This window comes from Nyctereutes procyonoides, unplaced genomic scaffold (genome assembly GCF_905146905.1).
Source record: "Nyctereutes procyonoides isolate TBG_1078 unplaced genomic scaffold, NYPRO_anot_genome, whole genome shotgun sequence".
NCBI classification, from domain to species: Eukaryota; Metazoa; Chordata; class Mammalia; order Carnivora; family Canidae; genus Nyctereutes; species Nyctereutes procyonoides.
Window position 1 is genome coordinate 47,814,253 of NW_026575135.1, and position 16,022 is coordinate 47,830,274.

General features: G+C 50.5%; 1 protein-coding gene across 1 annotated transcript in view; it reads right to left on the reverse strand.

Annotated features, from left to right (window-relative positions):
* Positions 1 to 11,006: 11,006 nt before the first annotated feature.
* CTNNA1 (catenin alpha 1) overlaps positions 11,007 to 16,022 on the reverse strand; it is a 183,902-nt gene continuing 178,886 nt past the window's right edge. The window contains exons 14-18 of the mRNA XM_055301731.1: positions 14,915 to 15,025; positions 13,752 to 13,933; positions 13,538 to 13,643; positions 12,653 to 12,787; positions 11,007 to 12,095 (exon numbers count right to left, since the gene is read on the reverse strand). Of these exons, the coding sequence (XP_055157706.1) occupies positions 11,808 to 12,095; positions 12,653 to 12,787; positions 13,538 to 13,643; positions 13,752 to 13,933; positions 14,915 to 15,025 (822 nt within the window). The 3' untranslated portion in view covers positions 11,007 to 11,807. The remainder of the gene's footprint in view (positions 12,096 to 12,652; positions 12,788 to 13,537; positions 13,644 to 13,751; positions 13,934 to 14,914; positions 15,026 to 16,022) is intronic.

Sequence of the window (16,022 nt, forward strand, 5' to 3'; positions counted from 1 at the left end):
CCCATTGGAGGGTGGAGTGAGGGCTGAGTTGTGGGCGTCCTCCCGGCTGCGGCCTTCGTGTGACTGCCCACAGCTCCCCAGCCCTGCTCTGGGGCAGGAGGATGTCACATGACAGTGGGGGGGGTGCAGAGCATTCACTCCAGCAGGGGACGCTAAGGGCGATGGGGGGGTGGGGCTGCCCACCTGGACCCTGAGGAAGGCTGCTCTGAGGAGCTTCTCAGACAAGGAAGCAAATCCATGAACCCGGGAGGGTGCAGGGCTCAGAGCAGAGAGTGAACAGGGCTGGAGGGGCTGGGCGTCGGTGGAGGAGTGGGTATGAGGGCACATCCTGCCAGCCATGTGGGACTGGAGGGCTCCTGCAGCGGTGGCACTGGGCAGCTGGGGCCGGGACACAGCTCGCCAGATAGACACTCAGGTGGCACAGTGAGAGCGGACGGCACAGGCAGGGCTCGCTGGGGTCCAGGTGAGGCCTCACGCCAGGGCCTGCACGGGCCGGGTGTGTACGGCAGGGCCACGCCTGGACCTCGCGGCGGACGAGGCTGTGGTGGCGCCCATGCCAAGCAGCCAGCTGGACATTCACACCAGGGTCGCTGCCTCGGCAGCAGCAGCCGGCGCGCGGCTGAGGGCAGAGTGTACGCGAGGACAGGCGCATGCAGCGGTGCTGTGGCATCCGAGCAGCTGTGAGCTGCTCGTGCAACACAGCACTGTCAAGATTCCAGTTATATAAACTTAAAATTAAATGACATATTAAAAAAAGCGAAGGTAATTTTTAAAAGCCAGCAAAAAAGGAGCACCAAATAGAGCTGCTTGTGAACCTAAAGGAAACAGAAGCAAAGGAAATATTAAAGATAGGGGCAGAAACTAACAAGATTGAAGGCAGAAAAGCCAGAGAAAATCAAGGGAATGAAAGGTGGTTCTTTGAAAAAAGAAGACCCATGTTACCCAGCTCAGGAGTTCAGAGGACCGCATCGCTGCAGACCCTGCAAGTATCAGGACAGTGAGTGAGCAGGACCAGCAACTCCAGGTCTGTAATTTGACAACTTAGAAGAAACGACGGACCAGTTCCTTGAAAACACGGTCCTTCACTGCATCAGTTTGCTGCTGCTGCTCTAACATAACCATGAACTTCTTACCTTAAAGCAACTCACATCTGCTCTACCACAGTTTGTACGGCAGAAGTTGGACGCTGTTCTCAGGGCTGTGTTCCCTCCCGTAGGTGCTGCGGAGGATCCGCCTCCTTGCCTTTTCCAGCTCCTGAGGCTGCCTGCAGTCCTCGTTTTGTCAGCTTCCCATGGACACCACTCTCACCTTCTCTCCAGCCCTTCTCTTCCACGCTAAGGCCCCTGTGACTATATTTGGCCCACCTGGATTATGCTGGTTCCTTTATTTTAAAATCAGCCAATGAGCAACCTCAGTTCCCCTTTGCCATGAAATATATTCATAGGTTCCAGGAAGCTGGATGGGGAAATTACTCTGCCTCCCACAAATACATGTTACTAAAGTTCACCAAGATAAAAAAGATTTAGTCTTGTATCTGTTAAATTGAATTCATGATTTAAAACTTTGCCACATGGGGCTCCTGGGTGGATCAGTCGATTGAGCATCTGTCTCTGGCTCAGGTCATGGTCCCAGGACAAGCCCCAGGTCAGGCTCTTTGTTCAGTGGAGAGCCTGTTTTTCTCACTCCCTCTGCCTGCTGCTCACTCTGCTTGCGTGCTCACCCTCCCTCCCTCTCTCTCTCTTAAATAAATTCTTAAAAAAAAAAAAAAAAACTTCCCATAAAGAAATCTTTTTTTTTTATTAAGATTTTTATTTATTCATGAGAGACACACAGAGAGAGGCAGAGACACAGGCAGAGGGAGAAGTAGGTCCCTGCAGGGAGCCTGATGCAGGACTCGATCCTAGGACCCCAGGATCTCGACCTGAGCAGAAGGCAGACACTCAACCACTGAGACACCCAGGTGTCCCCCACAAAGAAATCTTTAGACTGGGATAGTTTCCCTGGCAAATTATAACAAGTAATACCAAGTCTACAGTCTGTTCCTGAAAGTAGAAGAATCCACTCCCAAACTCATTCATTCCATGAGGCCAACATCACTGATTCCAATTCTGGACAAGGATAAGAAAAGAAAAATCTCAGTAGATCAATATTCTTTGTGCATGATGAGGTCAGGGGTCATTGGGGAGGGGAGATCTTGCAGGCGTGGTAAGGACTATAGATTTTCCTACCAAAATCCTCAGTGTGGAATTTGTCTACAGTATATTTTAGCAAATTGAATGTAGCAAGGGTTTATCCTGGGAATGCAAGGCTAGCTCAACACATTACCCCATAGCAACACACTAAAGAAGAAAAAGCTACATGTTCACCTCAATAGATTCAGAAAAAAACACGGGACAAAATATCCAGTCATAGTAAAAAGTCTTAGCAAATTAGGGAAACGCTGGGAACTTTGCTAACCTGATGAAGGAAAACCACATAAAAACCTACAACAGGGGGGATCCCTGGGTGGCACAGCGGTTTGGCGCCTGCCTTTGGCCCAGGGCGTAATCCTGGAGACCCGGGATCGAATCCCACGTTGGGCTCCCGGTGCATGGAGCCTGCTTTGCTTCTCCCTCTGCCTGTGTCTCTGCCTCTCTCTCTCTCTCTCTCTCTCTCTCTCTGCCTCTCTCTCTCTCTCTCTGTGACTATCATAAATAAATAAAAAAATTAAAAAAAAATAAACAAAAAAAAACCTACAACAGGGCTCCCTGGGTGGCTCAGCGGTTTGGTGCCTGCCTTTGGCCCAGGGCATGATCCTGGAGTCCTGGGATCGAGTCCCATATCGGGCTCCCTGCATGGAGCCTGCGTCTCCCTCTGTCTATGCTCCCACTGCTTATGTTTCTGCCCCCGCCCCTTCTCCGTGTCTCTCATGAATAAATAAAATCTTAAAAAAAAAAACCCTACAACAAACATCAAAACTTCATGGTCAAGACTGATTTGTTTTTCCCCAAAGTTACAAAGAAGGCAAAAATGCCAGTGCCCTCTTTTCTCTTTTACTCTCCTTTTTTTTTTTGTTTAATTAATTTATTTATTTATGATAGTCACAGAGAGAGAGAGAGAGAGAGAGAGAGAGAGAGAGAGCAGAGGGCAGAGAGAAGCAGGCTCCATGCACCGGGAGCCCGATGTGGGATTCGATCCCGGGTCTCCAGGATCGCGCCCTGGGCCAAAGGCAGGCGCCAAACCGCTGCGCCACCCAGGGATCCCTACTCTCCTTTTCAATATTGTCCTGGGCTCTGCAGTAAGGCAGGAATGAATGAATAGGTCTACAGACTGAAAAAGGAAAAATAAAACTCTGTATTCATAGATGACACAATTGTCAGTGTAGAAAATGCCATGGAATGTACAAAAGAACTGGGATTCCTGGTGGCTCAGCGGTTTAGCGCCGCCTTCGGCCCAGGGCGTGATCCAGGAGTCCTGGGATCGCGTCCCACGTCAGGCTCCTGGCATGGAGCCTACTTCTCCCTCTGCCTATGTCTCTGGCTCTTTCTCTTTCTCTTTGTGTCTCATGAATAAATAAATAAAATCTTTAAAAAAAAATCTAGAACTGACAGGGAATTTAGCAAGATGGCAAGATTTAAGGCAACGTAGAAAAATCAATTATATTTCTGTATACTGGCATGAACAGGGATCCCTGGGTGGCGCAGTGGTTTAGCGCCTGCCTTTGGCCCAGGGCGTGATCCTGGAGACCTGGGATCAAATCCCACGTCGGGCTCCTGGTGCATGGAGCCTGCTTCTCCCTCTGCCTGTGTCTCTGCCTCTCTCTCCTCTCTCTCTCTCTCTCTCTCTCTCTCTCTGTGACTATCATAAATTTAAAAAAAAAATTTTACTGGCATGAACAATTGGAAGTAAGATTTTAAAAACATCGTTTTTGGAGTGCCTGGCTGGCTCAGTTGGTAGAGTGTGTCTCTTGATCTCAGAGTTGTGAGTTCAAGCCCATGTTGGGTGTAGAGAGTACTTAGGAATAAAATAGTTTATGAAAAAATACAGTAAATAAAAATAAGAACAGTACCATTTACAATAGCAACAAAACAAATGTGTAAGTGGGGCAAAGTATGTGCAGAGTCATTATGCTGAAAACAAACACTGATGAAGGAAATAAAAAATATCTAAATGCAGCTGATCCTTGAACATTGTGGGGATTAGAGTGCCCACCCCTATGCAATGGAAAATCTGTATATAACGTTTGACTTCTCAAAAACTTAAATACTAACAATCTGCTATTGACAGCGAGCCTTGCCAATAATAAACATAGTTGACTTACACATACTTGGTGTGTTGTGTATATTATGTACTGTGTTAGAATAAATGAGAGAAAAGAAAATGTTATAAGAAAACCCAAAGAAGAGAAAATAGATTTTCAGTGTTCTCACTTATTTACTAAAAAAATAAAAAAATCCATCTCTAAGTGGTCCCATGCAATTCAAATGCGTCTTGGTCAAAGCTCAACTGTAAATGGATTCATGGATTGGAAGACTATCCACACCCCCAAATTCGATCTATGGATTCACTTCAATCCTAGCAGAAATTTTTTAGATCTCAAGAGTGTGATGTGAAATTTTACATGGAAATGCAGAGGAATAGGAATAGTTAAAACTGTCTTGAAAAATAGGGGGAAAAGTTGGAGGACTCACACTAGCTGATTTTAAGACTGACCACAAAACTATGGTAGTGGAGATAGTGAGGCACCAAAGAGCAGACATACAGATCATGAATCACAATAAAGAGCTGGGAATATACCTACGCAAGTACAGTTACTGGATTTTTGACAAAGGTACAAAGGCATTTTATTTTATTTTTTTATTATTTTTTTTAATTTATGATAGTCACACAGTGAGAGAGAGAGAGGCAGAGACACAGGCAGAGGGAGAAGCAGGCTCCATGCACCGGGAGCCCGACATGGGACTCGATCCCGGGTCTCCAGGATCGCGCCCTGGGCCAAAGGCAGTCGCCAAACCGCTGCACCACCCAGGGATCCCTACAAAGGCATTTTAGTGGAAGAAAAGTTTTTTGTTTCAATAAATGGTCCTGCAACAAGTGGACAATAGTGTTTTTTAAAAATGAATCTTAAAAAATAAAATAAAAATGAATCTTGACCTATACCTGTCATCTTAACTGAGAATTTAACTGCATATCAATCATAGATCTAAATGAGAAACTACACAACTTTTAGAAAAGAATGAAATCTCTGGGATCCCTGGGTGGTGCAGCGGTTTAGCGCCTGCCTTTGGCCCAGGGCGCAATCCTGGAGACCCGGGATCGAATCCCATGTCGGGCTCCTGGTGCATGGAGCCTGCTTCTCCCTCTGCCTGTGTCTCTGCCTCTCTCTGTGTGTGTGTGTGTGTGACTATCATAAATAAATAAAAATTAAAAAAAAAAGAATGAAATCTTTGTGACCTTAAGTTAGGCTAAGATTTCCAAGATACAACTCCACATGCACAATTCTTAAAGTAGAAAATGAATAAATGGAAATACTTCAAAATTGGAAACCTGTCCTGTGAAGGAAATCAAGAAAATAAGACAAGCCACAAACAGGGACAAAATAGGTGTAATCACATATCTGAAAAAGGCCTTGTATCCAGATCATATAAAGAATCCTTAGAACAAAAAAAAAAAAAAAAAAAAAAGAATCCTTAGAACCCAATAAAAAAAGTCAACCCAACAAAATAAAAAGAGGCAAGATTTGAAAAGATCTTTTCCCCAGAGAAATACACAAGTGATGAAAAAGCATGTGGAGAGATGCTTGGCGTCAGTAGTTGTTAGGGAAATGCAACATAACACTACGAGATACTATGACCTACTATGCAGATGGCTAAAAAAATAACCTAAACCTGAGTTACCAGGTGCCAGTGGGGATGCAGGGTGGCTGGAACTCATACTTGCCTGGTGTGAACGTGAATGACGCAGCCACTGTGGAAAATTGTTGGGCCCTTTCTTACTAAATTAAGTACTTACCATATAACGTGCCAGGCTCCCTCCTGGGTATTTACCCAAAACAATCGTCTAGGTTCACACAAAAACTTGTACACAAATACTTATAACAACTTTGTTAAACAACAAAAACACAACCTAGACACAATGAAAATGTCCCTCATCTGGGGACAGAAAGACAAACTGCACGCAGCGGGAAGTGTGAGCTGGTGATGGACGCACACAGCTATGGCCCTGTGTCCGAAACACATGACCCTCAGCAAAAGAAGCCAGACTCAAAGGACTATATACTATACAATTCCATTTATGTGACATCTTGGAAAAGGCAAAACTACAGGAAAAGTGCTTTGCTAGAATATAAGGGGACGTTTCTACTACCCTGGGGTAGGACAGGGAGTCTCTCAGGTGAGGGAGCATCGGTGCCCTGATGGTGGGGATCACAGGCTACCCTGTGCAGCTATCAGAATCCATAGAATCATACACCAACAGTGAGTTTTACTGGGTGTAACTTCAAAAATAAAAAAAGGCAACAAACATTCAAAACCCATTCTTTCCTGGGGCACCAGGTGGCTCAGTCGGTAAAGTGTCTGCCGTCCATTCAGGTCATGATCTTGGGGTCCTGGGATCGAGTTCCATGTCAGGCTCTGCTCAGTGGGAGCCTGCTTCTCCCTCTGCTGCTCCCCCCTGCTTGTGCTCTCTGGTTCTCTCTCTGTGTCAAATAAAAACTTTAAAAACCTCACTCTTGGCTAATTACTTGACAATTGACCATTATTATCTGTACTTTGAGATTATAGTTAACCTTTGAACAATGTGGTTTTGAACTGTGTGTTCACTTATTTATAGGTGTCTTTTAAAAAAATAGTACTGTGCATGTATTTTCTCCTACGCTTTTCTTAATGTTTTCTTTACTGTAATGCAATACACAACATGTACACAGGGACCCTTGGGTATTTCAGTTGGTCAAGCATCCAGCTCTTGGTTTGGGCTCAGGTCATGACCTCAGAGCTGCAGGATCCAGCTGCACATTGGGCCCTGTGCTCAGCACAGTCTCTGCTTCTCCCTCCCTTTCCCTCTATTCTTCCCCCCAACTCAGGCTCGTGTTCTCGCTCTCTCTCTCTCCTCAGATAATTTAACAACAACACAAAATATGTCGTATCAATAAGGCTTCCAATCAAAAATAGGCTATTAGTTTTGGGCACGTCAAAATGTATATGGGGCTGTTCGACTACACGGGGGTCAGTGCCCCACCACCCCCTGAGTTGCTCAGGAGTCAGCTGTGCTTATGTCTATCTTTTCTGGGTGATGGGACGCTACCTAACAGTGCGCTCTGGCACATCTCAGCTCCACAGTGCAGGTGTCACAGTGGTGGAAATCAGATGCGGGAGTTTTGACCCCGTGGAAGGCAGGCAGTGCTAACAAATCCAGGCCTGATTTGTTGTGTGGATTGTGTAGACTTAACAAAGTGATGAAGAAAATGTTAATACTGCCTATTAAGGTTGAAAGTGGGTCATCTATGGATGGCATAAACGGATGGTGTCCCACAATGTTTGACAGCTGTTACTTGAGTGAAGAAGTTGTTCGTGGATGAACAAATGTGATTCCAACATATGTTACTGTTGCTTCAGGTTCATCTTCTCCTTAAGGTCAACAAGACAGCCCCTATCTGTGGTGTCAGAACCAGACTCCCTTGTCAGGTGCAACCATGGGTTGGCTGTGGATGGAATTTCTGCAAAACTCAGTGAAACCTTTCGTGAGAATGAGCTGGCTATGTGACCTCGTAGCAAAGGGCCGTGCGCACTTGTTTGTGAATCCCATACTATAAACCGTATGCAGGATGAAATGTGCAACAAATGTGTGTCCACACGCAGCTCCCCCTCTGCCCCAGGAATCTGAGCATTAAGTGTTCGCCAGCACAGCACAGCTTGGGAACCACAGGTGGGAACCCAGGGAGAACCGAGGCATCAGGCCTGCTTGCCTCGACCTAAGAAGCCAGGGGAGAAGTAGCTGGGAGAGATGTGGGGCAGGGACCAGGCCGGGTGTGGGACATGGGATGGAGTGGCCGAGCACACCTGCTGCCAACAGGAGGGCATGGTGGGGTCGCTGGGGGCTGGAAGGCAAGGGAAACTGTATTGGCCTGGGATTTGAATGTTGGAATCTAGGACATGTTTGGTCTGTTGCTGCAAGAGATGGAGGAGGAAGGCAAACCAGGGAGGCAGGAACTAGAAGGGAGCGGCGGGTGTAGACCTGGACTGGGCCTGGGGCCTGGGATCCCCGAGGACATGGCAGCTGTGGCAGGCCCCAGCAGCCTCCTGGGGGGATGGGGAGTGGAGGGGATCGGGAGGGTCACATCTGCCTACCCCCCAAGGACACGGGGCTGCCTCCCTGGAGCTCCGCCCTGGTCTGTGTTCCTGGGCAGGCCCTGTGGTGCCTCCTCACTGGCCTGCTCCATGCCTTCTAGCATCTTCTGCTGGATTGGCTTAAATCAATGAATTGATTTCAATGCTATTCTTCAAGCATCTGCCAAGCCCATTGCCCGGCAATAGGGTGAGCAGGACCACACCGTGTGCTCCCCAGCAGAACGGCCATACTGCTGCCAAGCAGGGGAAAGGGAAGGCTGCGGGCATCACTGTGCTAACAGAATGATGTGTACGTGGGCATCTGTGAGACCGTTACCTGAATGTGTATGAGAAAAAGTACAAATAGCACATGAACGTGATTTCGGATATTGCTTAGGAGGATTAAACAAGTTCCTCTCTTTAAGATGCCAGAACGACGACCAAACGGCCAAGAACGATCCAAACCCACTGGTGAAGGGTCACAGGGAGAGCACAGGGCATCCCGGGAACTGCTGCTGGGTGGTCCCAGACAGGGCCCAAGGTGGAGACTTGACTCTAAGAGGGGTTTCCAGAAGATTCCTTTGCTACTTAGGTGAGAATGGGTCATGGACGCTGGGTGCCAAGGTAGGCTGGTCCAGGAAGCTTCGCAGTCCATCCAGGTGAGGGGCAGAGATGGACCTCTGCTGGGGCAGGGGATGAGCTGAGGAGAAACCTGGATGGGAACAGGAACCGCTGGGGGCGAGGCTGTGGGACGGCCAGTAGGTCCTGGGATGAACCCAATGGGGGCAGTGAGACCGAGTGATGGCAACAGAAGCCATGAGAATGGCCTGAGTGTGGCTCCTGACTCAGCAAGGGACAACCAGGGGCTCCTGAGCTCAGCCTGCTGGACGTCCTGGGGCCTCTGTTCCCTCTGTGACCAGGCTTGGCAGGTCAGTGAGGAGCCAAACAAGACTCCCAGCCACATGGACACACACATTGTGGAGAAGGGGACCAGGGTACAGATCTACAGGGAGGTGTGTGGGGGTTGGAGGCATTCCCACAGGATACCTGAAGGACATGCTGGAGAAGCCCAGAGTGATCCCTGGGGAAGGTGCCTTACGGCCAGTGGGAGCACAGGTGCCAAGGGTAAGTGACAGGCTGGTGACAGTGAAGGCCACAGGGGTGGGAGAGGACTTGTATAAGGAGATGGAAGCCTCTGGAAGGGTGAGTTCAGAGGATGACGCTATCAGACCGGTTTATCGGGGTCCCAGTGACTTGGGTGAGGGAATGCAGTGAGGGGACAGGTGACTGGGGAGCCTGGCGGGGGGGTTACCGCAGTGGTTGAGGTGCAGACTGTGGGAGCCCATGCCCCACCCCGCCCCTCTCACTGCACCAGGGACAGGGTGGGGGGTGGTTGGTGTGACCAACACAGTACAATGGAAGGGAGGATTTATCACTTTTTTTGAGATCAGGTTTTTTAAAACAACCCTGTAGCTTCCATCTTGTTGCTGTTATCTCTTCCGGGTGCCAGTCTCTCTGGATCATTCCCTGTGGGGAAAGCCAGCCGCCATGTTGTGAGCTCTATGGAAAGGCCCACGTGGCCTGGAGCCGGGGCCTTCTGCCAACACGGGGCAGCAGGAGCAGACTCCCTAGCCCGCCCAGGCCGCGGACACTGCAGCCTCAGGGAGACTCCGAGTCAGAGCCTCCCGCTGAGCAGCTCCTGGATTCTTGGTCTTCAGAAACTGAGGTGAGGAGTGTCGCTTTAGCTTCTAAGTTCTGGGCCTATGTGTGTCACACGGAAATAACCGGACACTGCGATGATGGCCTCGGCCAGGTAAGAGCAAACAGAAGTGTTAACAGCGGGACCTGCCTACGTGTTCAAGGAATTGGACCGCTTAGGTGCGTGCTGGTAACGAAGGTGGAGAACTAGGAGGCAGAAGGGTCAAGGCCCGAGAGAAGCCAGCACTGACTGGATTCACAGCCTGGAGTCTGGTCGCCATCAGAATGGGCAGAGCCAGAGCCAGCCAGTGAACTGAGCCCCGGGAATGCTTGGACAACTGGGGGGGGGGGGGGGGGGCGGCGCAGGAGAAAAGGAGGAGGAGGGGCACAGAGTGAGGAAGGCAGAGCCCAGAGTCTTGGGGTCCAGGAGTCAGGTGAGGGGCCATGGTGGGGGTGGAGGGGGAGTGTCCACCTGGGCCACCTGGAAGGGGATGGTGGTGAGACCAGGAGCCACGCTGCCAGCCGTGGTGGATGGCAGAGAGCAGTAGGGACACAGCCGAGTAAAATGGGAGGACGAGGACACAAGGGCCACACGGGTCTATTGAGGGCCCTGAGCTTCAGGAGGGGATGCACTAGAGACAGAAGGTTGGAGAGGGTTTGTGTGTTTACAGATGTCCCCATCACAGCTGTGAGCTGCTAGGACGACCCAAAACGGGGGAGACGCCGTGGAGACCTCATGGGTGCCGCCCACCAAGGTTCTGACCTACACTCGAGGCTCCAATATTGGGTGTTTCCAAGGAGGGCGAGGCCGCAGGCCCGGGGGCTCCAAGGATGTGCAGCCAGCCATCTGGAGCCACAGGTGAGTGGTGCCAGCACCGCTGTCCTGGGGCAGACACACCAGAGGCCCAGGGCCCTGCAGACGCTGTAGGCAGGTCCAGGAAACGTTTGCTGTATGCAGAACCTGCCTCCACTGGAAGGCAAAGAAAACAATATTGCCTCTCAGACTTGGTTTCATAGTGGACTTTATTGGGGAAAGTTAGTGTAAAAAACATTCAAATTCATAAAATTTAAATAAGACAGTAAAATTATACCTTATAGCTATAGCCATCGCTGTCGTAATCAAAAATCAGGTAAAGTCTAAGTTACCGCCTAAGCAAACACTATTTTGTGAGGCTGGTGTTGCGAAGCCCGAGGCAGGAAACACTGCGATTATTAGAAGTGAGCCCAGTGATGAATTTACATTTGAAGCTGAGGAAAGGGAAGAAGCATGTTACGATCAGGGCATCACAACATTCTAGTCTGAAAAAAGCAACTTTATTAGTGTCATAAGGAGAGTAATCAGTTTTCCTGGTGATGCGTCACGTTTTACTGAGCTCCATGTGGTCTGTCCCTCCAAGCCCTTCCTTCTCCAGGCACAGCCTCCTAAGGCACCCGGCTGGCTCCCCTTGGAACTCCTGCAGTCACCTGGCACAGTGGCCCCCCCACCCATCATGCACACTGAGACCTTGGTCAAGAGTGTCCCTTACCAGGTAATGTGGGTTTCTCTTTGGTTATGGAATTTTTCTTTAATTTTTACTTAAGCTTTAAAAAAAATATAGTTAGAAATGTGCTCCTGAATTCCAAAAGTATTTTTGACTAATTTAAACACAAGTATATCCTGGCCAAATGCCCCACCGGGCCAGGTTTAAAATCTGTCCATGTCCCCATGGAACCTAACATGGTGCTGTGTTGAGCAGATACGTCAGTGAGGAGCAGGGCCTGATCTCAGGAGCCCTGGGGTGGAGGCGGCGGGCGGGCGCGATGGCCCTAGATGCTGTCCATGGCTTTGAACTCGCTCAGGGCCTGCACCGGGTTCACATGCTTCTTCTGTGACGCCCGTTTGATCTTGGTCTGTGTCTCATCCTGCTTCTCCCTCTTCACCAAGGGCTTCTTCTCGGGGGCCTTCATCTTCCAGGACACAGCCGGGAGGTTGAGGGAAGCCATGCCCTGAGATTTCTGGTATTTGGTAGAGGCCACGTAGGATGCTTTCACGGTCTGCACCACTGCATTCATCAGGTTCTTGGCAGCCTGGATCAGGGACATGGCGCTGTCCACCTGTGAGGCACAGACAGGGCAGTGAGGAAGGCACGGGGCCCGTGGCCACGGTCCTGTTCAGCTCTCTCCACAGCCCCTGTTCTTATCCGGGAAAACGGGATACACCTGGTCCAGATATTTAGGAGGGTGCAGCACCCAAGCAATGTAAGGCACCATTACCTTGCCTCCCCTCCCTCCAGAGTCTACTTGCTCTTGAAACCTGGAGAAAGGTCTGTCTCTGAGTGATGGAGGTGCATTGGCGAGGGGGATCCTACACAGAAAGTAGTTGTTTGGAAGGAAACCCCTGCAGGGCCCAGTGGAGCCCAGAGCCAGTGTGAGAGAACAGAACCACGTGAGTGCTCTGGGGGCCCAGCTATGTTATCTTTGTAATTTCTGAACAGGTTCAAGTCCCCTTTGAGGGAAGGACAACAGAGAGATGAGAATACTTCCTCCCAGCGAGAGGACCCTTGGGGTCTCTCCACAGCACACGTCCCTGACATCAGGGTAGGCAGGATGTCTACGCAGCAGAGATGCGAGCACACGCCCACCAGGCACCCATGCTCGTGGCTCAAACTTACCCCAGAGACGACGAGCTCCCCACCCAGGTTCTGCACCTCGGCCTTGACCTTGCTGCAGATGTTGAGCTGGTGGCAGTAGAGTGCGATGCGCTGCAGATAGGCCAGCAGGTCCTGCTTGCAGGCGGAGTCTGGGCACTGCCAAGAGAGCAGCAGGGATCAGCACACACCCCAGGCCCAAGGTTCCCCCACCCTGGGCAGGGCTCTCCCTGCCAGAGCAAAGCGCAAGTGCTCTGGACTCCAGGGTGACCTCCCTCAAGTGTATCCACTGCCCCCCTGTGAGGCGCTTCGTGCACCGAGTGTAGGAGGCCGGGAGAGCAGGCTGGAGTCCAGAGGCTAGGAAAGAGCTGCGGGCCTGGGGGGACCGCGTGTTAGGTGATCATCTACCCAGACCGTGCTGGCAGCTGGGGCAGCACGGAGCAGGGGACAGGAGTGGCTATCGAGGCACGGTCTGTGGGGGGCTGGGCCGAGCTGGTGATGGAAGCGGGGAGAAGACTGGGTGGTGTCAAGATAAACACGGCAGCAGACGTGCCTGCTCCTGGACACAGAGAGCAGAGCCAAGAGTGGCTTCTACCCCTTGGGACTGATTAGTTCAGTTTGTAAGGATGTGCAGGAAACAGGGAGACAGCAATGCTGCAGCCCCCAGGAGGATGGCAGGATACACACACCTGCCCCACAGGCATGCTCTCAACGTATGCTGGGCTGGGCTCCTAAGACTTGTCAAAGAGGAATTCAGAAATCCTCACACATCGATGTGGGTACCAACCCAGCAGGGTGATAAGCCAAGCACATGTCTGGAGACGAGAGAAGGGCCATGCCCCAAGGAAAACAGGACGACAGTCAGCACCTTAGGATGCACCTGGCAGCCCTGCAGCGACCCCCACTCACGTGGTCTGCGATGGTTCGGCCGAGCTTGTCCATCCTGGATCCTGCCTCCGCAATCTTCTTGGCGGCGCTGATCACATCGGACGTGTTCTTGAGTGGTCCTTTCCCTCTGACAAAAGAGAGCAAAGATCACTGTGTGTGGCTGATGGTGAAGGGGAAGGAGGGGGCCGGCCACGGAGCACAGAGTGGGCCGGCACCCAGGGGCGGTGCAGCTCACCGGGTGAAGTCCGTCATTTCCATCATGATCATGCACATCTGCTTGGCCAGCACAATGATGTCATTGCCGCTGTCGTCCCACTTGGACACCTCAGCATCCAGCTTGCTTTTTTCTTCCTGGAAGCTGGCCACCTGTTCGGCAATCTTTGCTTTTTGCTCCTGGGGAAGCTGAGCCATGATCGCCTGAAACCCGAAGCACAAAGAGCTCTTAGGTGAGGAGAGTATGAAGCCCTCACAGCACATCAGCTGATGCAACCTGTGGCAGAGGTGGGATGATCTTTAATGGGCTTCATTTTGCCTAAAGGTCCATTTCTCCTCACTTTGAGCACAAGTTCACAGCAGCCTGAATTTCCAACCCATTTTCAAAAACAAGTTTCCGTGTGGAGGAGAACACAGTGCGAGGGACAGAGAACAAATATGGAGGCTTCCAGAGGAGGCCTGTACAGGGATGGAAGCCGCTTAATACCCTGTGAGTTCGTCTGCCTGCTGCTGTGGGGGATAGGACACGATCCCAGGGGTGGTGCATGGGCCCCTCTCTGGTGGGCCCCTCCTTAGCTCCCCGACATGGCACCTCTGAACCCTCTCACAACAGCGCCCACCCCAAGGCCCACAGACTCCAGGCCGTGAGCCCCCCGCCACAGCTTCCCCAAGTGCTCATGATGGAGAGGAGCCCAAAGCAAGGGTGCATTTGCTGTTCAAAATGATTTCTGAGGACTGGAAAAGGCTCCATGGAAATATTTCTTGGCATGCTCCCAAAAACATAAATGCTATTGATTGAAGATTTAATGACTCAAATGAATGCAATGGCTCTGAATGATTTTCTTGAATGTACCACTGTTATTTTTTTTTAACCCATGAATAATTAAATAGCTCATACCATGCTATCACTGAGATGGGCAAAGACAGCCATCTTTTTTGAATGTCACAATCCTTTTAACAAACATGGCATTGACCCGCCACTGGGCTCTCCTGATGCAGGGCCCTGTCATCAGCCAACGCCCCCAGGGCACAGCTGAAACCCAGGGCCTGCTCCTGCTCCCGCCCTGCTCCTGGATGCCATGTGCCACCCCCTGGGGTGAGCTCTATCCCGGTGCCAGGGAGACAAAGTGGGATCCCAGAAAAGAAAATGCCAAGCTCCTGGAGGTACAGAGACGTGTTCCTTACCCGGGCGCTCTGACCAGCTATCAGCTGGTCATCTTCTGTCTGGACACTTGTCCGACTTCTGACATCAAAGTCTTCTGTCTCAAAGTCAGAGTCATCCAGTTCCTCGGGAGTCTGCCAGCAACATGGAGAGCATGAATCAGAAACACCCTAGGCCCTTGGGTCCAAAGTACAAATACCCAGAACTCTGGGTCTTCACATGAGCCATGTTCCAAGCAGCTGGGGCCAATCAGGTTAACATCAGCCATGATTCACTCGAGACCCGCCTCACTGACACACACGTGGGGCGACCCAGGCTAGGCCCCCATCAGGACTTCCCAGAGGCTCGAGGAGCCTCAGCTTCTACGAGGGTCAGGACTCACCTGCACCCTACACAAAAGTGAGGCTCATCCTGGTGGGAAACATACTGTATTGAAAAGACATTTTATCCAACATTAAGCAGATTCTTAGAACCTTCCCATGTGATGGCAAGAAGAAAATGAATGAAGGAAGTAATATTGGGCTTTCCCTTAGGACAATGCTTTGAAGAGCAGAAATAGGCAATGGATTTTCATGGAATTTTTTCTGCTTTACTTTTATCAATGTGAAAAGAACATGGCAGGTAAGGTCTGAGTATGTCTCCAAGGTCCCAATTTCCAGTTCTAGCTCTCTAGCTTTAATTATGAAATAAAAATTCTTATTTCAAAAAAAAAAATTCTTATTTCATACAATTTCCACCCTCTCATGATTAGTGGATGACTTGAAACCTGACGTTGTCTCCTGGAAGTTACTAGTAACGGGCAGTGGGCAGAACAGCTGGGGTTGGCTACTGGCCTGGCAGACCGGCCTGTGACAGAAGGGCAAGGGCAATGAGGCACGTCCCCCATCTGTACCAGGATCTAATCCAAGGCGGGGCCCCAGGGCTTGCTGCAGGGCTCCCATGAGAGGATGTGTGAGGAACATCTGGGCTGCCCAAGACTAAGCTTGTCTCTCAGTGACGTGAGGTAAGGACAGGGGGTCACGCCAGGCACCAGCAAGCCCTGGGGACACATGAGTGCAAGACCCGGAGTCTCTCTGACTTGGCGGCCACACACGACCCCATGGCTGGCCACTTTGGATCCCAGATCCCTGG